Here is an 18,963-nt window from a genome sequence, read left to right as displayed (position 1 = left end):
AAGGCAGGCGTTTCATCCAGACACTGCCCAGAAAGATTACAGGACAGTTTTGCACATATTTTACCAGATCAAAATCTAGACATTTAAGGCTTGCATTAAAAGGTTACTTTGTCCTGCCCTAATCCAATGCTTGTATTTGGACACCTCGATTTGTACCCAACTGGATTGTCACTTCAAAATGCAATCCAAACACTGATATACTGAGTATTCTTTTTAGCTTACACACTATTAGCACTTTAAAAACTTAGGCCTTGATATTACCAGGCTGGAATAGTTATAAAACCTAAGCACTTGCCATCAGAGCAGCTATCCCGATCATCTGGGCAGAGGCAGTTTATTATCTTCATAGGGCCAGATATGCAAATTTCTTCAGTCCTACAGCCACCATTATCCAAGTCACATGCTGAATTACTTCCTTAAAAAATAAAAAAGCAGTTTATGTGAAAAATGTTACAATGCACAACCAGTAAAAACTAATGAGGCAATAAGATTGCTTGCCTTTGATAAGACTGGATGATACAATCATAAGTTTGGTCAGTTTTTCTTCAGTAAGTGAGGACACCAGCTTCATGGTCCTTCTATCCCATATTTCAATTGTGGGATTGGTATAAGATAATATGTAGGGTTCAAAGGCATCCATTAATGCGTTTGTAAAATGATCCTTCAGTTTGGACAACTTTCCTTTTAAAAGGCCAAGTGAATAAAATCCTAAACAGTAAAAACAGAAGATCAGAATCATATTTAATAGACATACTTTATTTAGATTACTATAGGATAAGAAGAAATTATAACTCCTGTAGGTTATTGCACTGCAGGGCTTCGAGGGATTTCCTATCAATTCTTGTGCTGTGTCAATGGGTATTTTCAGGAGAAAAGATGAGGGTAATTTTTTTAATAGCGTAAATTAACTTTTTATGGTCGTGTCACCGTTGCAGATTTCACCCAACATTGTTTGGTAAAACTGCTGTCACCAGGACAGAAAGGGAAAATAGTCAAGTCACAGATCGTTTTAAAAATCCAGCATGTGATCTAACCCTTTTCCACAAAACAAGAAGTGTTTTTAACTGGACAACTACTTGCCCTAAAGGATTACATTAAAGTCGCACTTTGGAAAGGAACACTAGTAGATCTGTGAAATCCCTGGTGTTCCTGCAAGTCCTTTGCTTTCCTATTAAAAACTGACCACACCAAGCAGGAGAAGTGTGGTCAGTTCTCTAGCTATGCTGGGAACTCATGCTCTCCTCCAATGACCAGACTTGTGTCGACACGCCCCCTTGCACATCCATTCACTGGGAAGCTCAGTGTGCTGCTGCTTCTCTAGCTCTTATGCAACTGGAAACATAGGGAATACAATCACTTATAAAAAAGGGAAAGAAAAGTTATTTTAATGTTTATATTCATACACAAGTGTTTTGCCTTTCATTTATATTTAAAACTGAATGTGTTTTACAAGGTGATCATTTACAATCACTTCAAACCTTGGTGGCTAAACAAAATGTAAAAAAGCCATACAAATAAAAAAAAATTAAAGTCCTTTCAGCGTTAGGTTGACCTTTCCACTTTAAAATTTTCAACTACAACAATGCAAGAAATAGCGATCAGGGTACCCATCTACAGTGCCTTGAAAAAGTATTCATACCCCTTGAAATTTTCCACATTGTTATGCTACAACCAAAAACTTAAATGTATTTTTATTGCCATTTTATGTGATAGCCCAACACTACACAATTGCAAAGTGGAAGGAAAAGGCTAAATGGTTTTCAAAATGTACAAATATCGGATATGCCCAACTAAAATCTAGTGGAACCAATTGCCTTCAGAAGTCACCTAATTAGTAAACAAAGTTCACGTGTGTAATTTAATCTCCGTATAAATACAACTGTTCTGTGAAGCTCTTAGGTGTGCAAGAACCTTAGTGAGCAAACCAAATCAAGAAGGCCAAGGAATACACCAGATCCGTCAGGGATTAAGTTTAAAGCGGGGTTAAGTTTTTTAAAAAAAAAAAACAAAAACCTCAGAGCATAGTTCATCACCCGAAAATGGAAAGAGTATGGCACAACTGCAAACCTACCAAAACATGACTGTCCACCTAAACTGACAGGCCTGGCAAGGAGAACATTAATCAGAAGCAGCCAATTTGTCCATGGTAACTCTGGAGGAGCTGTAGAGATCCACAGCTCTTGGAAGAATCTGTCCACAGGACAACTATTAGTCACTCACTCCACAAATCTGGCCTTTAAGGAATAGTGGCAAGAAAGCCCTTGTTGAAAGAAAGCAATAAGAAGTCCTGTTTGCAGTTTTTGAGAAGCCATGTGGGATACACCGCAAACATGTGGAAGGTGCTCTGGTCAGACGAGACCAAAAACATTTTGGCCTAAAAGCAAAAACTGTGGCAGAAAACTAATGGGCCGTACACACTAAGATTTTCTGAAGACTTTTTCCTTTATTAGACTTACCAAAACCATATAATATGAGGTCAAACCTAAACACTTTCAATTTGTATGCAACCTGGCAGGCCCTTGCACTACATAGAAAAGGTAAATCTGAAGGAAATCTAACCACAAAAGTTGGATAGTGTGTATCCAGCTTAAGGCTGCAAATCACCCTGAACACACCATCCCCACCATGAAACATGGTGGTGGCAGTATCATGTTGGGATGCTTTTCTTCAGCAAGGACAGGGAAGCTGGTCAGAGTTTATGGGAAGATGGATGGAGCCAAATACAGGACAATCTTCAAAGAAAAGCTGTTCCGAGTCTGCAAGACTTGAGACTGGAGTAGGGAGTCACCTTCCAACATGACAAAGAACCTAAATGTACAGCCAGAGCTACAATGGAATGGTTTAGATCAAAGTAGATTTGTGTATTAGAATGGCCCAGTCAAAGACCATCCCTAAATCCAATTGAGAATCTGTGGCAAGACTTGAAAATTGCTGTTAAACTCTCTCCATACAATCTGACAGAGCTTAATTGTGCAAAGAACGTGCAAAAATTTCACTCTAGATGTGCAAAGCTGGTAAAGACATACCCAAAAAGACTTGCAGCTGTAAATCCAGCGAAAGGTGTTCAAAGTATTGACTCAGGGGAGCTGAATACAAATGCACGCCACACTTTTCAGATATTTGTAAAAAATTTAGAATACAAAAATTTTCCTTTCACTTCACAATTACGTGCCACTTGGCATACCTCCCAACCATCCCGGAAATTGGTCTGTGTCTGGAAAATTTGGGCTGAGTCCCAGAATGCCCACGGCAGGGCAGGCCGGCTTTGAAAAAAAAAAAAAAAAAAAAAAAAAAAAAAAAAGCACATGGCCGGCAAAAAAGCACATGGCAGCCGGCATCTATCCCCAGCTCCACACCACTTTGCAGAATGGGGCCAATATAAAAGGGTATGCGATTACTTCTATGTACATGAAGGGAGGGATGGAGCTGCCCCCTGCATTCTGTACATTACACTTATCAAAGTCTTCATTGTCTCAACACTTGCCATTTTAATGAAGTTCAAGGTAGGCTCAGACAAAGAAATCAAAGCATATTTTATAGGTACAAGGAAGCCTGGGTTTTGTTTAACCACATTCCTTAAGCCCCTCCTGCTGCTAAGCAATTTGCTATGCTTATCAGTGGGAGGGGCTTAAGGGATGTGGTTAAACAAAACCCAGGCTTCCTTGTACCTATAAAATATGCTTTGATTGCTTTGTCTTAGCTTACCTTAACCACTTCAGCTCAAGGTTTTACCCCCTTAATGACTACGCTATTTTTTGCGATTCGGCACTACGTTGCTTTAACTGACAATTGCGCAGTCGTGCGACCGAAATATAATGTCCTTTTTTCCCCCCATAAATCAAGCTTTTTGGTGGCATTTGATCACTTCTGCAGTTTTTTTTCCCCCCAAATACTTCTGCAGTTTTTAAATTTTACGCTATAAAACAAAAAAAGACAATTTAGAAAAAAAAATATTTTTTACTTTCTGCTATAAAAACTGCCCAATGAAAAAAAATATAATTTTTTTTAACAGTTCTGGCCAATTTGTATTCTACTACATATTTTTGGTGAAAAAAAAAAATCCCAAAAAGCATATTTTAATTGGTGTGTGTTGGTCTATTACATAAAATCCCAATAAAATACAATTCCGTTTGATTGTAACATGACAAAATATGGAAAATTTCAAGGGGTATGAACACTTTCAAGGCACTCTAGATTAGGAGTAATATTACAGAGAAAAATCCCACATTTAATAGGTCAGAAAATATTAGCCCCATAAAAAGGATAAATCAGGGGAAGATGGCAACTGTATGAAATGCATTTGTCGCATGTGAATGAAAAGGAGGTGTTAACAGTAAATGTTATTGTACCCTTGTGGCTGACATAGTATTCAGAAGAGACTAGAAAACCCTAATGCAAATTGCCAGTTCCTGTTGGCAACACTTCAGTATTCTCAAAGAAATTGGCTTTGTATTCAGACCATTTTTTCTAATTTTTTTAAAGGACAGCTTTCTGACTGGAATGGCAACAGCTGATGAAATACACATACATATGGATGGACTGAAGGACCATATCCCAAGAGTTTACTGATGAGACTAGTATCAGTGGTAACCCAACATGGATTTATGAAAGGCTGTTCTTGGCAGACAAACCGTTTAACATGAGGTGGTATGTTACACGTTGGATAGAGGAGGGCCTGTGGACAGCCCCAGACTTGGAACAAAAAATAGGTCTGGGAATTTTAGACAGAGCAGCCAAATTTTACCAGGGGCCAGGGAAGGGGGGAGGGGGCTGCGGCCATTTGCAGGGGCAGTTGGTGATTGAATATTCATGGAGTCAGTTCTCCATACTGTAAATGTAAAGGGGCACGGTGATATCAAGGGAACTGCACTTAAAGAAACACTGTAATGATTAGTAGTGTAGCGCCCTCCTAGGTAGGTGCTCGTGAGTATAGTTTGACTGTCTGCCTATCAGAGGAGCAGCAGGTAAATTCTATAATGCTCTCTGCTTAACAGGGAGCAGGATCTGTGAGTTAGGTCTGCTTAATGTGCTCAGTGTAAGATTCATCTGGTCTTCGGTAGTGTCCCCACTGGTCCAATGGGGAGGCACATTGCACAGTGGAGGAAAACTGGCCAATGAGTACACCAGCTTTGATGCAGCCCCAGTAAATGGCACAGACTGGCAGTCTTGATGCATTGTGGGGTGTGATATAAAAGCCAGGAGCACATGTGCTCGGGGTCTTTGGCTAGTGAGCAGAGTGCCGGAAAGAGGGTGGCAGCTGCCTCCTCTTCTGCAGCGGTTGGTGTACGATCACAGGCAGACGGCCTGTTGAGACAGAAGTGAGGAGCTGAAACAAGGTCCAGAAGAGCTGACTAGGAGTGGAGACACTGGAGAACCTGAAAAGCAGTATCGTGAGCACAGGAGATCATGTCTAAGGGCCTGACCAGGAAGTGGGCCATTCCAGAATAGAGTAGTCAGAGGATGGGTGTCAGCTAGTGGATAGAAAGGGGGTGCTAGGCGAGTACCCTGAAGATAAGTGCTTAAAGAACTTTACCTCAGATTCATCTAGTAGCAGAATGAAGCTACGGCCATGCCATAGTACCAGATAGAAGTCCTCACCATTGTGAATAGTTCAACTTTTAGAGTATCCCACTCTTCCCTCCCCATATAAAACAAACAACCCCTAGACTGTTCATTGACTGAGCCTGGAAAGTAAAGTGTTAAGATTCTGCATGCATTTGCCATCGGTAACCAAGGGGGACCTGAAAGGTGAGAAATCCAGCAGCCCTCAAGGGGGCAGTGCTACATTTGGGTACACACTGAAGTGCAGTGTTCTACAAATTTGGTCTTCCCAGTACTGGAAAGCAGCTGCATAGGGGGTGCAGCATTACACGTGGGGACTCCCTCGTACAATTAGGTTGCAATGTTAAATCGAGTGGATCAGTATGGGGTTTAGAGAATGGTAAATAGGGGTGCAGTGTTTTATATTGAAGAGCAGTATGGGATGGGTATAAGGGTAAATAGGCAGGGGTACAGTGTTCTACAATTTAGGGAAGTATGGGGTGGGAGCAGGGTAAGTAGTGAGGGGTTATCGTTCGTGGTGCAGGGTGAATAGTGAGGGGTGCAGGATTCTATGGGTTGGGGCAGGGTGACAGTAGTGCAGTGGCGAGTTGGGGGCAGGGTTTATAGTGATGGGTGCATTATGGAGTGGGGGGCAGGGCTAACAGTGAGGGGTGCAGGATTCTATTGGTTGGGGACAGGGTGTATAGTGAGGGGTGCAGGGTTCTGTATAGTGTAGGGTTATGAATAGTGAGTAGTGCAGAATGGAGTGGGGGCAGGGCTAATAGTGAGGGGTGCAGGATTCGGTATAGTGTAGGGTTATGAATAGTGAGTGGTGCAGTATGGAGTGGGGACAGGGTGAATAGTGAGGGGCGCAGGATTATATGGATTAGGAGCAGGGTGTTTAGCGAGGGGTGCAGGGTTCTGTAGAGTAGAGGGGTGCAGGGTAGATGGGAGGTACAGAAAGAGGGCTCCCACACCAGATCAGGGGAGCAGTAGAGGGCAGAGAACAGTGTCAGGGGGAACCCTGGTTCAGAATCCTCTGTACTAATCAGAGATGGGGGAGCTGGTACTTACTATTTGGGTAGCAGCAGAGCCTGGTCTCTTCCTGAAGGACATCTGCAAGGCTGGGGGGTGAGCCAGCACCAAGAGGGAGAGACCCAGGGAATGGGATGCATGGGAGGGAGACAGATCGCACCCTGCCCCCATTTCAGTCACCGAGAGACGAGCAGAGCACCGATCACAGGGATCAGCCAGACAACGAACTGATAGGGAGTGGGGCACTGCTACCCCCGACCCACACCTCCATCCACTGTACTACCCCCACTGCCAGCACAGTTACAGGTCCTAACAAAATTTTTGCCTCATCAAAACATCACTGTGGGGTTGATTTACTAAAGGCAACGAGACTGAGTGCAACTGTCTTGCAAAGTGCACATTTTTCCCAGAGCTTAGTAAATGTGGTGAAGCTCTGCAAATTGCCATAATTTAGTCATGTGCAAGCAAAAATGTTATTTTCCATGCACTTGATTGGACAATCTGTGCAAAGAAAAGCTTGACCACAATCACCAAGTCCTAGGGGAATATAATGTAAGTGCAATTGCAAAGTAAATCAACCTTTGTGTGTTCACCTTTAGGCTCGTGAGGGCCACCTTGTCTTTGGACTGTGTACATCATGCTTTGCTGAGCACCCAGGCCCATTTTTCTCGGAGATGTGCAGTGGCTACTATTGGTAGCTATCTATAGCTCATATTTTATAAAGCACTAAATGGCAAATAAAAGTGTTTGTGTGAAAAGGGCTTTTGCACAACAATATGCTATTATAATGGACAAACCTGTAATTGTTACTAAGATGTAGTATGGCATTTAGGAGGAAAAGGGGCACTTAAAACCACATGGTAAAAATATGCATATACATTTTTTTTTTTTAAAAACTTATGCTGAAATGTAGGTTGCTTAACTTCCTCCCAGAATTTTATTTTTTTTGGATTAGATCAAAGTTATAACCTAGTACTTACCGAAATCCGGTGTTTGCCACACAATGCTGTTAGATTTTGGATCCAAGTTAACTTTTGTTAAGTCTGTGCCATTGAACACAACTTGTATATTACCACCAACTAGATTCATCCTCCGTATCACTGTACCATCTTCCACCACATATATAAACATGGTCTCCCAGTTAAGCAACATGTGTTGTATGGAGGAGCTGGACACATAGATGACCTTTGTTCCAGTACCAGAATTCTTTGTTACACAGATCTTGTTTCTCTCACAAGGCAGCCAGTAAATGTTTCCAGTAGCAATGTCAATCTTTGCCATGCAAACTAAGAAAATGACAGATAGCAATCCCATCAATATCCAAATTGTGATTTTGAAAAGATCATAAAGGCTAAATTTACAAAGCCAATATATAAAGATAATAAAAAGTTCAGTCAATGACATTTAAAAAAAAAAAAAATAGGTCAGGTGGCTAACACGATCCTAAATATTAATGCTGTGCAATTGGTGCCCAAGCTATGCATTTCAGATTTGACAACTATTGGCCTTTAAAGCCATAAGACCCTTACAGTATTTTTGCATTTGCATTTTTTTTTTTCACATAACAGATTAGAAACACTGGCTGGTTCAGATGATATCCTTTCCTGATCGGAATATCAGCTATATTGACTTTGAACTAAAACGCAACAGCAGGACAAGATATGTTCAGATGTTCAGAAGAAAGATTGAAGCGAATGTCACATTGACTTTTGAGGAACTAAACTCTGGAAAATGTGCACAAAGGAGGGAGGCAGAGGGCTAAGCTCTAGTCACCAGTATTGCCTGCAGGCTTCCTGTAGCTGATCTTTTCCTAATAGAATCTAAAGTAGAACTATAGGCAAAACACTCATTTTAGATATAGTAAGAATGGTCAAAATCCCCGTCCGTTTATTTTTGCCATCTGTGTCCCATGGAGATTTCCCCTGTACTTCCTGTCCCATTGCCAAACCACTAGTGAGGAAATCCCTGTAAAAATAAGGAATCCCCTTGAGGATCCCCAGGTCACAGAAATAGTGTCCCATTGGAAGATTTCTCCATCACTTTTTTGGGGACAGCCCAAAATTTGGGATTTACTTTCAAATAATGTTAATGACAAAATCGAGAGGATGAATCTCCCTAACAGGGACACAGACATCAAAAACCTGACAGGGTCTAATCCTTCACTCTCTGCAAAAGTAAAAAACGTTTTGCCTTTAGTTGTACTTTAAATCTATCATGCTTCACTGGTACCTAGGCAGAACTGTACTTTGCATGCTCTGTATACAGTATATCTAAAGACCGTATATAAAAAAAAAAAAACTAACAGCACACTGGATTATGTAGCTCAATCATTTTGCAAGTAGTCAAATGTGGATAAAATTGCACTTCCAAAATGATGATCTAATCATAACCCTATCACCAGGAAAAGCAACTTTCATTGGATGTCAGGTCACAACAGGTGCAGAACTCTAAAGCGGGAAACGGTATTGGGGTGGGGGGGGGGGGGGGGTATGTTGAATCAGTCATTGGAAAATGCACTAAAAGTCACCCAAGCACTGTGGGGACTGAGGTTGCAGTCTGGACAAAGGGTACCTTCGACATCAGACCTCATCCTGTTGAAATGTGCTTACATCCGAGGGGAAATCGCTTTCATTCATTAAAGCGGAGTTCCGGGCACAGATGTCATTTTTTAATGAACATACCCCCGGGACAGTCAGGGCTAGCACATTCCACAATGGCTAGCCTCTGATCTGTCCCGGTTCGCACTTACCTTTTAGAAGAAATACTTACTTATAAAATTTCTTCCACAGCGTTTCCATCTCTTGTGGGCAGCTGAAGCCGGCGCGGTCCTCTTCTGCGTCTTCTTCTCCCAGAATGCGCCGCACCGGCCCCTTTCGTCACTTCCGGCGCGGCATTCCTAAAGCATCGCCCGGAAGTGACGAGCGGGGCCGGTGCCGTCGCATTGATTCCTGGGAGCGATGACGTTTAGCTCCCAGGAATCATCGCAGCGCAGGAAGTGACGGGGTGAGCCGCGGCTCTGAGGGAGGAAGTACCCTGAGGTGAGTATTTATGATAGTCAATTACAAGGTGAGTTTTTAAAAAAAAAAAATCTAACTATCCAATTCCTTTTCAGGTTAGGCTGAACTAGCGGACGGGCACAAAAAAAAAATATCGTTTTTGTGCCCGGAACTCCGCTTTAATTGTTCTTCGCAAGTGCAAATTTATACACTTCATTAGGAGGTGGTCTCAAATTGTTTTTTCTTTGGTCTTTTCTTTATTATCAACTTGCCTATATATGAATATCCAGTGCAAATCAACTATTGCATTGCAATTTAGTAGTTATGGTGTCACCCCCTCTGCACATTGTAGCTCTGCAGTTTTTAAACTATTTTTGCAAATACTATAGAGATTCAAATCAATTAGTGTATTAGAACATAGTAGTGATGGTGTCACCCTCTGCAATTTGAAGCTCTACAATATTTCTTACCTTTTTTGCAAACAGTGGTGAAACCCCATAAATATGTAAAATATGTAAATCAATTGTACATTATAAAATATAGCACTTTGAAGTCCATTTGTGGAATTGTATAAAGAAAAAAAAAAAAAAGTGTAGGGTTGTGTTGCATTATTTGGCTTATTGGTATACAGAGGCCAGGACATACTGAACACCATTGTACGCCATGAAGAAACCTCCACTTGCTGACCACACCCACAGGTTGAGGTAGCAGCGATTCGCACGCTGAATTGGCACTTTTACTTACACACAGCACCCAACAGGTAGGTGCTAGGTAAACATAGTGGGCCTTGTCTGCTTAACAGCAGAGCTGTGATTTGTTTAGTCGGGGTTTCCAGGTGTGCCTACTGAAGGGGGGGTTGGGGGGTCTCCCCACTGGCTCGAGTGAGGCTTCTCATAGGGCAGTGGCGGAAACCCAACCAGGGGACACATCCAGGCTTGCAACTACCCCAGAAGGCAGAATTATGCTGCAAAGGATTCTGGGAGTGGCGCATGACACAATGTCTTTGGCGGGAGCAGAGTCCCAGGAGGGAGAGAACTGCTGTCTCCTCCTGTCTGAGGAAGAGGATCTCAGGTTGTTGCCTGCAGATTCAGAGAGTGCTGAGCTAAGCTGAGGGGGATCCGGTGTGCCGAGAACCTGCTGAGAGCAAGAGGGGTCCAGTCCCAGGAAATCCTACACAGGTCACGAGTACTGAGGATTGCCCCTGGGGGTCTGCTTGAAGTTAGAGGGGACCACTCCAGTAGAGGTTCAGGGATCCAGTACCAGCTAGTGGTAAAAGGGGGTACCTAGGTTGAGGACCCTGAAGAGTTCAAGGTTAAAGGGGGTGCCTGCAGTTGGGCCCCGATATGTACAGAGTGTCAGTTGGAAGTTGCAGCTTTTCAGAATCCTACAAGATACTACCTCAAGCCAGTGCAAGGCAGGAGGAAGTATTCAGTGACTTTGCAGCACAGCAGTTCTACAATTCACAGTCCTGGATCTTCTGGATTTCAAGTCCAGGATTCAGCACTTCTATTGAGTGACAGTGTTCTCAGAGTTCGTGAGCATTGGCTGGCGTCAAGGAAGAGCCAACGGGCATTTTTCAGGAATAAAGTCCCAAGTGTATATAGTTGAAGCCTAAAGGAGTATCCCACTCATTCCTTTCTCCCATCCCCTTTAAATCATATAAAAAGAAAGATGCCGGAGTTGTCAATGTCTGACACCCAGGGTCGCAGCTCACATGGGCTGGAGGGGTAACCGGTACCGATGGCAGACCCACATCAGGCCACAGGCCTAAGAAAACCTGCCACACATATATACACAAATTTTTTTTTATATTTTTAGATCATACAATCATTACAATCATTCCATTTACATACCCTGCATTTATAATGAGGAAAATGGCTTAGAAAATAGTTTGAAATAAAAAAAAAAAAAAAAGTGTCCCCGGATTTTATTTTAAAAAATCTGATCACCTTACAATAGTTTTAGAAGCATTTCCTGAGGTTATTGGGATCCCTTATTCTAAGGAATAGTGTGTTCTTGTTACACATTGGTGTGATGTATGGAGCAAGTTATACAGCTGTGCTTATTTGCTTATAAAACAAACCACTTATTAAAATTGACAAGACCGCTGCCATCTAGTGCCCTTTTTGCACATTGTATTGTTAGGTATATGGGTATTCATTTTACTCCTCAGTATACAGGCAAGGGACTTTGCCACTTAAAGCTTAAATAGGAACTTTATGAAAAAAAATGGAAAGTTCAGCCTGTCTGCCTCTCCCCCCCCCCCCCCCAATAAGTTTTGGCAGTTAATTTTTTGCTCCAAAGTTACGTGCGCTAACTCCCACCCACCCTCAGTCTTCTGGAACATCACAGGAAGCTGTGGGACCCTTCACAAAATGCAACATGGCTAGTGCATGTGCAGTGAGAAGCTGAAAAAAGCTGCAAGTAGTCACAACTGGCTTCCTAAAGTAAACATACCCAGCGCCTGGACCCAAAGACAGCTGTAGCGCCAGTTCGGGTGAGGACCGTGCTTGAACCCTGATTCAAGACAGATGCACAAGAGATCAGCTCCAAGCATCATGTAGAGATATTTTGATTGAAGACACCAGCCAAAAAAAAAAAAAAAAGATGCAACTTGGGAGAGGTCATAACAAGCTGGTCACCGCTTGCTAGCCAGTGTCCAAAACCTCCTGTAGGCAGAAAGCCAGTTTCCAAATCCAGTGTCCTCAGTGAACCAGAAAAGCCAACTTCCTGGAGAGGTCAGCAGTGCCAGCCCACCATTTCTCAGTGCAGGTTTGTTTTACGGTCCACCTACCTCCTAGTACATGATGGTACGATTTGGGGGTCTTTGTTTTGTGTAAAATTACAATCTCATCTATAACAGTATTTTCTGCTATTAGAACATGGTCTGTTTAACTGCAATACCAATGGGAAAACCAAAACTTGGGGACTACTCAGGTGCTAGTAAAGACATTTAGGTCATGCCTTACAATTTCATTCAATTCGAATTTAAAAAGTTAAACTGTATAATTCAATTACATTTTAATGCATTTAAACCGGTCTTAAAGGCACCTGAAAAGTCCAAGTTTTGGTTTTCCATTGGTTTTGTATTCGATTGGGATGTACAGATGCATCTCAAAAATATCTGACCTAAACCACAGAGAATCTGTGAGGTATTGTTAAGAGGAAGAGATACCAGACCCAACAATGCAGATGAGCTGAAAGCCACAGGCTGATCGCCTCCGTGCTACGCCGCATTGATGCAGTAATTAATGCAAAAGGAGACCCGACCAAGTAATGAGTGCATACTATACATTGACATACTGAAATTTTGGTCTTCCTGAAAAGTATTAAAAATTATTTATTGGTCTTATGTAATATTCTAGATACTGAATTTTGGGTTTTTACTAGCCATCAGCCTAAAATCAAAACTCAAAAAAGGCTTCAAAAAGATATCTATATAAAATATCTGCGTTTCACTTTGAATTAAATTACTGAAAAACTTGATATTTTAATTTTTACTGCCCATACACATACTTTGTATTTTGTTTCACCACAATGTTCTCCAACTTTGATGTCTATCCCATTTACCCAACAAAAATAAAGCCCAAGAAAGGTTAGCATGTACTGTATGAGAAAAAAATAAAATTAAATTTAAAAAAAAAAAAAAAGCCTACTCCTAAATTTCTATAGGTGAAAAAAGTAAAGATGAAGTGTACCTGCAGCACCTGTCTGAATTATTTTTACATCTCCCAAATCTTTGTTGGAGCACATGAGAAGACCATGTTCATCTGTCCAGTATACAAGGTTTCTCTTCCAGTCAAAGTCCATCAAAGTTATATTTGTTGCTTGATGTACCAAGTTCTTTTTCACAAAGAGACCTTGAAACCCAAGTTCTGTCATGTAGATTCCTTTGGAATCACCATATACAATCTTCAGATCTAGGGGAAAAAAAACCCTAAAATTAAAAAAAAAAAAAAAAAAGACTCCCAACAGTAATAAATGCAAGTTACTGACATTGTTTACGTGCCCACCAGGAAACCTATTGATTATAGATGCTCCATTGTAACCCTATTCAATACATCAGGGTGTGTAATTTGATAACTACAGCACTTAAGGTTAAATACTGGATTTCCAAAAAAATTTCAGGAAAGTATGCTAATGTTAGATGTGCCAACAATCTCCATCCTGTGCCTAGATTTCTAAAGACCTTTACAAGAATACACTCACTAAAGTAGTAGCCGCTGGATAATTTGTCTTTGCCATAGGGCCAGCCATACATGGAGCAAATTCCTGCCCTGTAACCACCTGCCTAAGGAGGACCTTCAGGCCAGGACACAGCTTTACAAGTCCTTTGCTCAAAGCCTTTCAATTTCTCCACCCAGATTAACCACTTCAACTCCGGAAGGTTTACCCCACCCCCATGACCAGGCCATTTTTCGTGATAAGGCACTGTTACTTTAACTGACAATTGTTCATTCGTGCAATGCTGTACCTAAAAATATGTCCTTTTCCCCCCCACACAGAGCTCTTTTGCATTTGATCACCTCTGCAATTTTTATTTTTGTGCTAGAAAACAAAAAAAAAAAACAAAAAAAAAAAAAAAAAACTTTCCGCTATAAAGCACACCCATAAATTATAAAAAAAACCCCAAGAAAACCTCCACAAATGTCTTAATTTTAGGCCAATATGTATTCTGCTACATTTGGTAAAAAAAAAAAAAAAAGCCAAGCAGCATTTATTGGTTTGCGCAAGTCATAGAATTTATAAACCGCTATCCGATATCTTTTCTTTTTTTTTTTACTAGTACTGTCAGCGATCAGCAACCTTGGACTTGGACTGAGACATTGCGGGGGACAAGTATGACATCAAATGACACTTTCGGGGACCAGTGCTAAAAAATTTGCACCGTCACTGGACACTGGCAGGGAAGGGGAGATCAAAGGGTTATACGTGTGCCTAGGGAGTTCTTTCTAACTGTTGGAGGTGCTTGTACTGTGTCAAGGCCGAGATCTGTGCTCCTGCTTAGCAGAAACACAATCTGTCTTTTACAGAACAGCGATCTGCCTTGTTTACATAGGCAGACCACCGTTCTGCCCCTCGGGAACAATCGGCGGGTCCTGGCAGACATACAGTGGGTACAGAAAGTATTCAGACCCCCTTAAATTTTTCACTCTGTTATATTGCAGCCATTTGCTAAAATCATTTAAGTTCATTCTTCTTCCTCATGAATGTACACATAGCACCCCATACTGACAGAAAAACACAGAATTGTTGACATTGTTGCAGATTTATTAAAAAGAAAAAATGAAATATCACATGGTCCAAAGTATTCAGACCCTTTGCTGTGACACTCATATTTAACTCGGGTGCTTTCCATTTCTTCTGATCATCCTTGAGATGGTTCTACACCTTCATTTGAGTCCTTCATTTGAGTCCAGCTGTGTTTGATTATACTGATTGGACTTGATTAGGAAAGCCACACACCTGTCTATATAAGACCTTCCAGATCACAATGCATGTCAGAGCAAATGAGAATCATGAGGTCAAAGGAACTGCCTGAAGAGCTCAGACAGAATTGTGGCAAGGCACAGATCTGGACAAGGTTACAAAAAGATTTCTGCTGCACTTAAGGTTCCTAAGAGCACAGTGGCCTCCGTAATCCTCAAATGGAAGACGTTTGGGACGACCAGAACCCTTCCTAGAGCTGGCCGTCCGGCCAAACTGAGCTATCAGGGGAGAAGAGCCTTGGTGAGAGAGGTGAAGAAGAACCCAAAGATCACTGTGGCTGAGCTCCAGAGATGCAGTCAGGAGATGGGAGAAAGTTGTAGAAAGTCAACCATCACTGCAGCCCTCCACCAGTCGGGGCTTTATGGCAGAGTGGCCTGACGGAAGCCTCTCCTCAGTGTAAGACACATGAAAGCCCGCATGGAGTTTGCTAAAAAACACCTGAAGGACTCCAAGATGGTGAGAAATAAGATTCTCTGGTCTGATGAGACCAAAATAGAACTTCTTGGCCTTAATTCTAAGCGGTATGTGTGGAGAAAACCAGGCACTGCTCATCACCTGTCCAATACAGTCCCAACAGTGAAGCATGGTGGTGGCAGCATCATGCTGTGGGGGTGTTTTTCAGCTGCAGGGACAGGACGACTGGTTGCAATCAAGGGAAAGATGAATGCGGCCAAGTACAGGGATATCCTGGACAAAAACCTTCTCCAGAGTGCTCTGGACCTCAGACTGGGCCGAAGGTTTACCTTCCAACAAGGCAATGACCCTAAGCACACAGCTAAAATAACGAAGGAGTGGCTTCACAACAACTCCGTGACTGTTCTTGAATGGCCCAGCCAGAGCCCTGACTTAAACCCAATTGAGCATCTCTGGAGAGACCTAAAAATGGCTGTCCACCAACGTTTACCATCCAACCTGACAGAACTGGAGAGGATCTGCAAGGAGGAATGGCAGAGGATCCCCAAATCCAGGTGTGAAAGACTCGTTGCTTCTTTCCCAAAAAGACTCCTGGCTGTATTAGATCAAAAGGGGGCTTCTACTTCTACTGAGCAAAGGGTCTAAATTACTTAGGACCATGTGATATTTCAGTTTCTTTTTTAATAAATCTGCAACAATGTCACAATTCTGTGTTTTTCTGTCAGTATGGGGTGCTATGTGTACATTCATGAGGAAGAAGAATGAACAAATGATTTTAGCAAATGGCTGCAATATAACAGAGTGAAAAATTTAAGGGGGTCTGAATACTTTCCGTACCCACTGTAGGGTCTGTGTGACCCATCGATTGGCTCCTGCTGTGTCCAATCACAGCAGGGGCTGGCCACCGCCGGCCCATGCACCGAAACCCGGAAAGAACAGGCTACGCACAGGAATGCGACTTCACCTGTAGGAGCCGCTGCACTGCAGTATATGTATGTGAGGACGGTTGCCAACTTGTAAAAAAAAAAAAAAAAGAGACAAATGCCCTTAACCAAAAACAAATATGGACTTTTGAAAATGATCTTTAATAAACCCAAATTCCTAGAATATCTTTGGCCCACATGAAAATTGGGGGGGGGGGGGGGTCACCACTAGGGATACAAATAAGAAACATTGCAAAATGGACTCACTTTCACACTTTCCAGAAGGCAGGAGAAACAGCCCTGCAGGGCAGGCACATTTGTAAGATTTGTCCAACACCGGAGAGAGCAAGCAGATATGACTACAGGTCCCTGGCAAACACGGAGAGACATCTAGGAAAAAAATTAAAAAAATTAGAAAGTTGTAAGGTTATAGATCACTTTTTGCACAGATGAGGATTCCACAAAATGTGGTGCAGAATGCCACTGTCTAAAGCCATCAGTGGGGTATAGGTGTATAAAGACTTACTAGTGGGTTGCTGAAGTTCATGAAGCACTGTAAATGCAGAAAGGTTTGAAGTGCTTAGCAACAAATCGCCATCTGTTGGTTTATCTCTTGACAAGGAGAATAAGCGTTTTTCATCAGCCAAAAAGAACCACCCTTCAAACACTGCAAGGCCCAAAGCATTTGGCACATTCTTTAGGGCATTTGGGAATGTATATCTGCCACTTCCATCAACACGAACAGTTTCTATAGACTATAGCAAGAAAAAAAAAACTTAGAAGTCTTCAAGGATAAACAATTAAGCTGGAACCGCAATAAAAATATGGTTTGCATAGAATTATGTGGATACATGTGTGCAGTGATGAAAGTCAATAAAGAGGTGCAGTTACCATGTCACAGCCTTAGGACTACAATATTCTAAAAGAGGACATCGATTTAGTGACAGTTACTGCACAATCTCTTCACTAAATTGTATGCATCAGCAGATTCCATACAATTTTATATTTTAATTAGGACAATACACAAAGTAAAAAATTATATATAAAAAAGTTAGAATCAGGACTGCATTTGCATTTTGTCTTGACTTCATATGTAAAGCTCCTATACGCCCAGAGCAGCCTCTGAAAATGGTATCACAGGTGCCTGTAACACAATACCTGTGATCCAGTCAGACAAGGCACAGAGCCATAGTTGCCATGTATCGTGATTGCCCATCACAGCAATCACAAATTAAACTTGTGTTTAAATTTTAGAGCCCTCACTTTTTTCACTACTAGTACTTCTTGCCAATCCCGTTCATAAACCACTGACCACCAATGCACAGGGCCACAGACCAAATATCACTGGAAAGCTTCACTTGAAAAGTTAAGTTTTAAGTTTGGCTAGAGTGAAGAGCAAAGATGGTGTAGCTAGGTGCTGGACTACAGTAACAGGAGACATTTTTCTCTTTACAACGTTTACCTTTACCTTCTACTAAGATAGTTAAGCTGCACCATTTACCTCTGGCATGCAGGAGGAGAGTTTAGGCCAAGCAACCCCATAGATGTCAATGCAGGGCGCAAAGAATCCTGGGAGTTGTAGTCCGAAATGGCAGCCATGTGATACAGGAGCTGACTTTCTGAGCTACAGATTTGTGTCCCCTTGGCAGCAGGAAGAGTTGGCAAAGGACTAAAACTGCCTGGGAAAGTGGGCAGTCTTGGTGCCGAAGCAAGGACAGCACAGCTGCTGCAGGCTGACAGACTAGTGAGAGGCCAACCCAGTTGGGGATCAAGCCCGAGACCCAGGGAGAGACACCCGAGGACACGCAGCATACACTACAGCAATCGACTGCATTATAGCAAACCTTTGCCTCATTCTGAACCCCATTTGTGCCTGTGCAAAAAACAGTTACTCTTACTGGTAACCTTTTCCAGGAGTCTCAGGACAGCCACCAGAGACCTTGGCCTCTCCCTTCCCAGGAAACCCTGCCTTATCCATGTAGATTTAAACCCCCGTCAGCCGGTGCATTTCATTTCTCCAAGAGTACCTCTGACCAGCTGGGGAGACATCCATACCAACCTCCATTCTTCTGACCATCCAATGTCCAGAACTTCTTCGGGTGGGTAACTGCTGTCCTGAAAGACTCCTGGAAAAGAGGTTACCGGTAAGATTAACTGTTTTCACCCTCTTTCAGGACAGCCATATCAGAGGATAAGAGAGTACTTCCACATAGGGTGGGACCACCACTTGAAAGACTTTGCGCCCAAAAGCCTGATCTTTAGAGGACAACAGGTTCAGCCTAGAGTGTTTGGTGAAGGTTGAAAAACTGGACCAGGTTGCTGCCCGTTAGATCTGCTCTGGGGTAGCACCAGCTCTCCACCTGGGAAGAGGCCACAGCCCTAGTGGAATGTGCCCGATACCGACCTGGACCTACTAAAAACATAGGCCTAGCTAATAGCCAACCTAAGCCATCTGGCTAAACACTTCAATGCTTTAGAACCCTTACTACAGCCAGAAAATATTCCTAAATTCCCTATGATCCCTGTACTGAAAGACACACCTAGCATCTAATTTATGATAGCTA

General features: G+C 42.3%; 1 protein-coding gene across 1 annotated transcript in view; it reads right to left on the bottom strand.

The window, feature by feature from the left end:
- LOC309544676 (low-density lipoprotein receptor-related protein 2-like) overlaps nt 1-18,963 on the bottom strand; it is a gene marked incomplete at its 5' end in the record, with an annotated part of 171,900 nt that overhangs the window by 85,377 nt on the left and 67,560 nt on the right. Inside the window, 6 exons of the mRNA XM_082243588.1 lie at nt 284-415; nt 499-708; nt 7,557-7,862; nt 13,271-13,492; nt 16,667-16,789; nt 16,926-17,154. Coding sequence (XP_082099714.1) covers nt 284-415; nt 499-708; nt 7,557-7,862; nt 13,271-13,492; nt 16,667-16,789; nt 16,926-17,154 — 1,222 coding nt within the window. The remainder of the gene's footprint in view (nt 1-283; nt 416-498; nt 709-7,556; nt 7,863-13,270; nt 13,493-16,666; nt 16,790-16,925; nt 17,155-18,963) is intronic.

The sequence above is a fragment of the Pelophylax lessonae genome (genome assembly GCF_965119305.1).
Source record: "Pelophylax lessonae genome assembly, chromosome: 1".
Taxonomy (NCBI): Eukaryota; Metazoa; Chordata; class Amphibia; order Anura; family Ranidae; genus Pelophylax; species Pelophylax lessonae.
The sequence above is the reverse complement of the archived record's forward strand: the minus strand, read 5'-3'. Positions and strand labels throughout refer to the sequence as shown.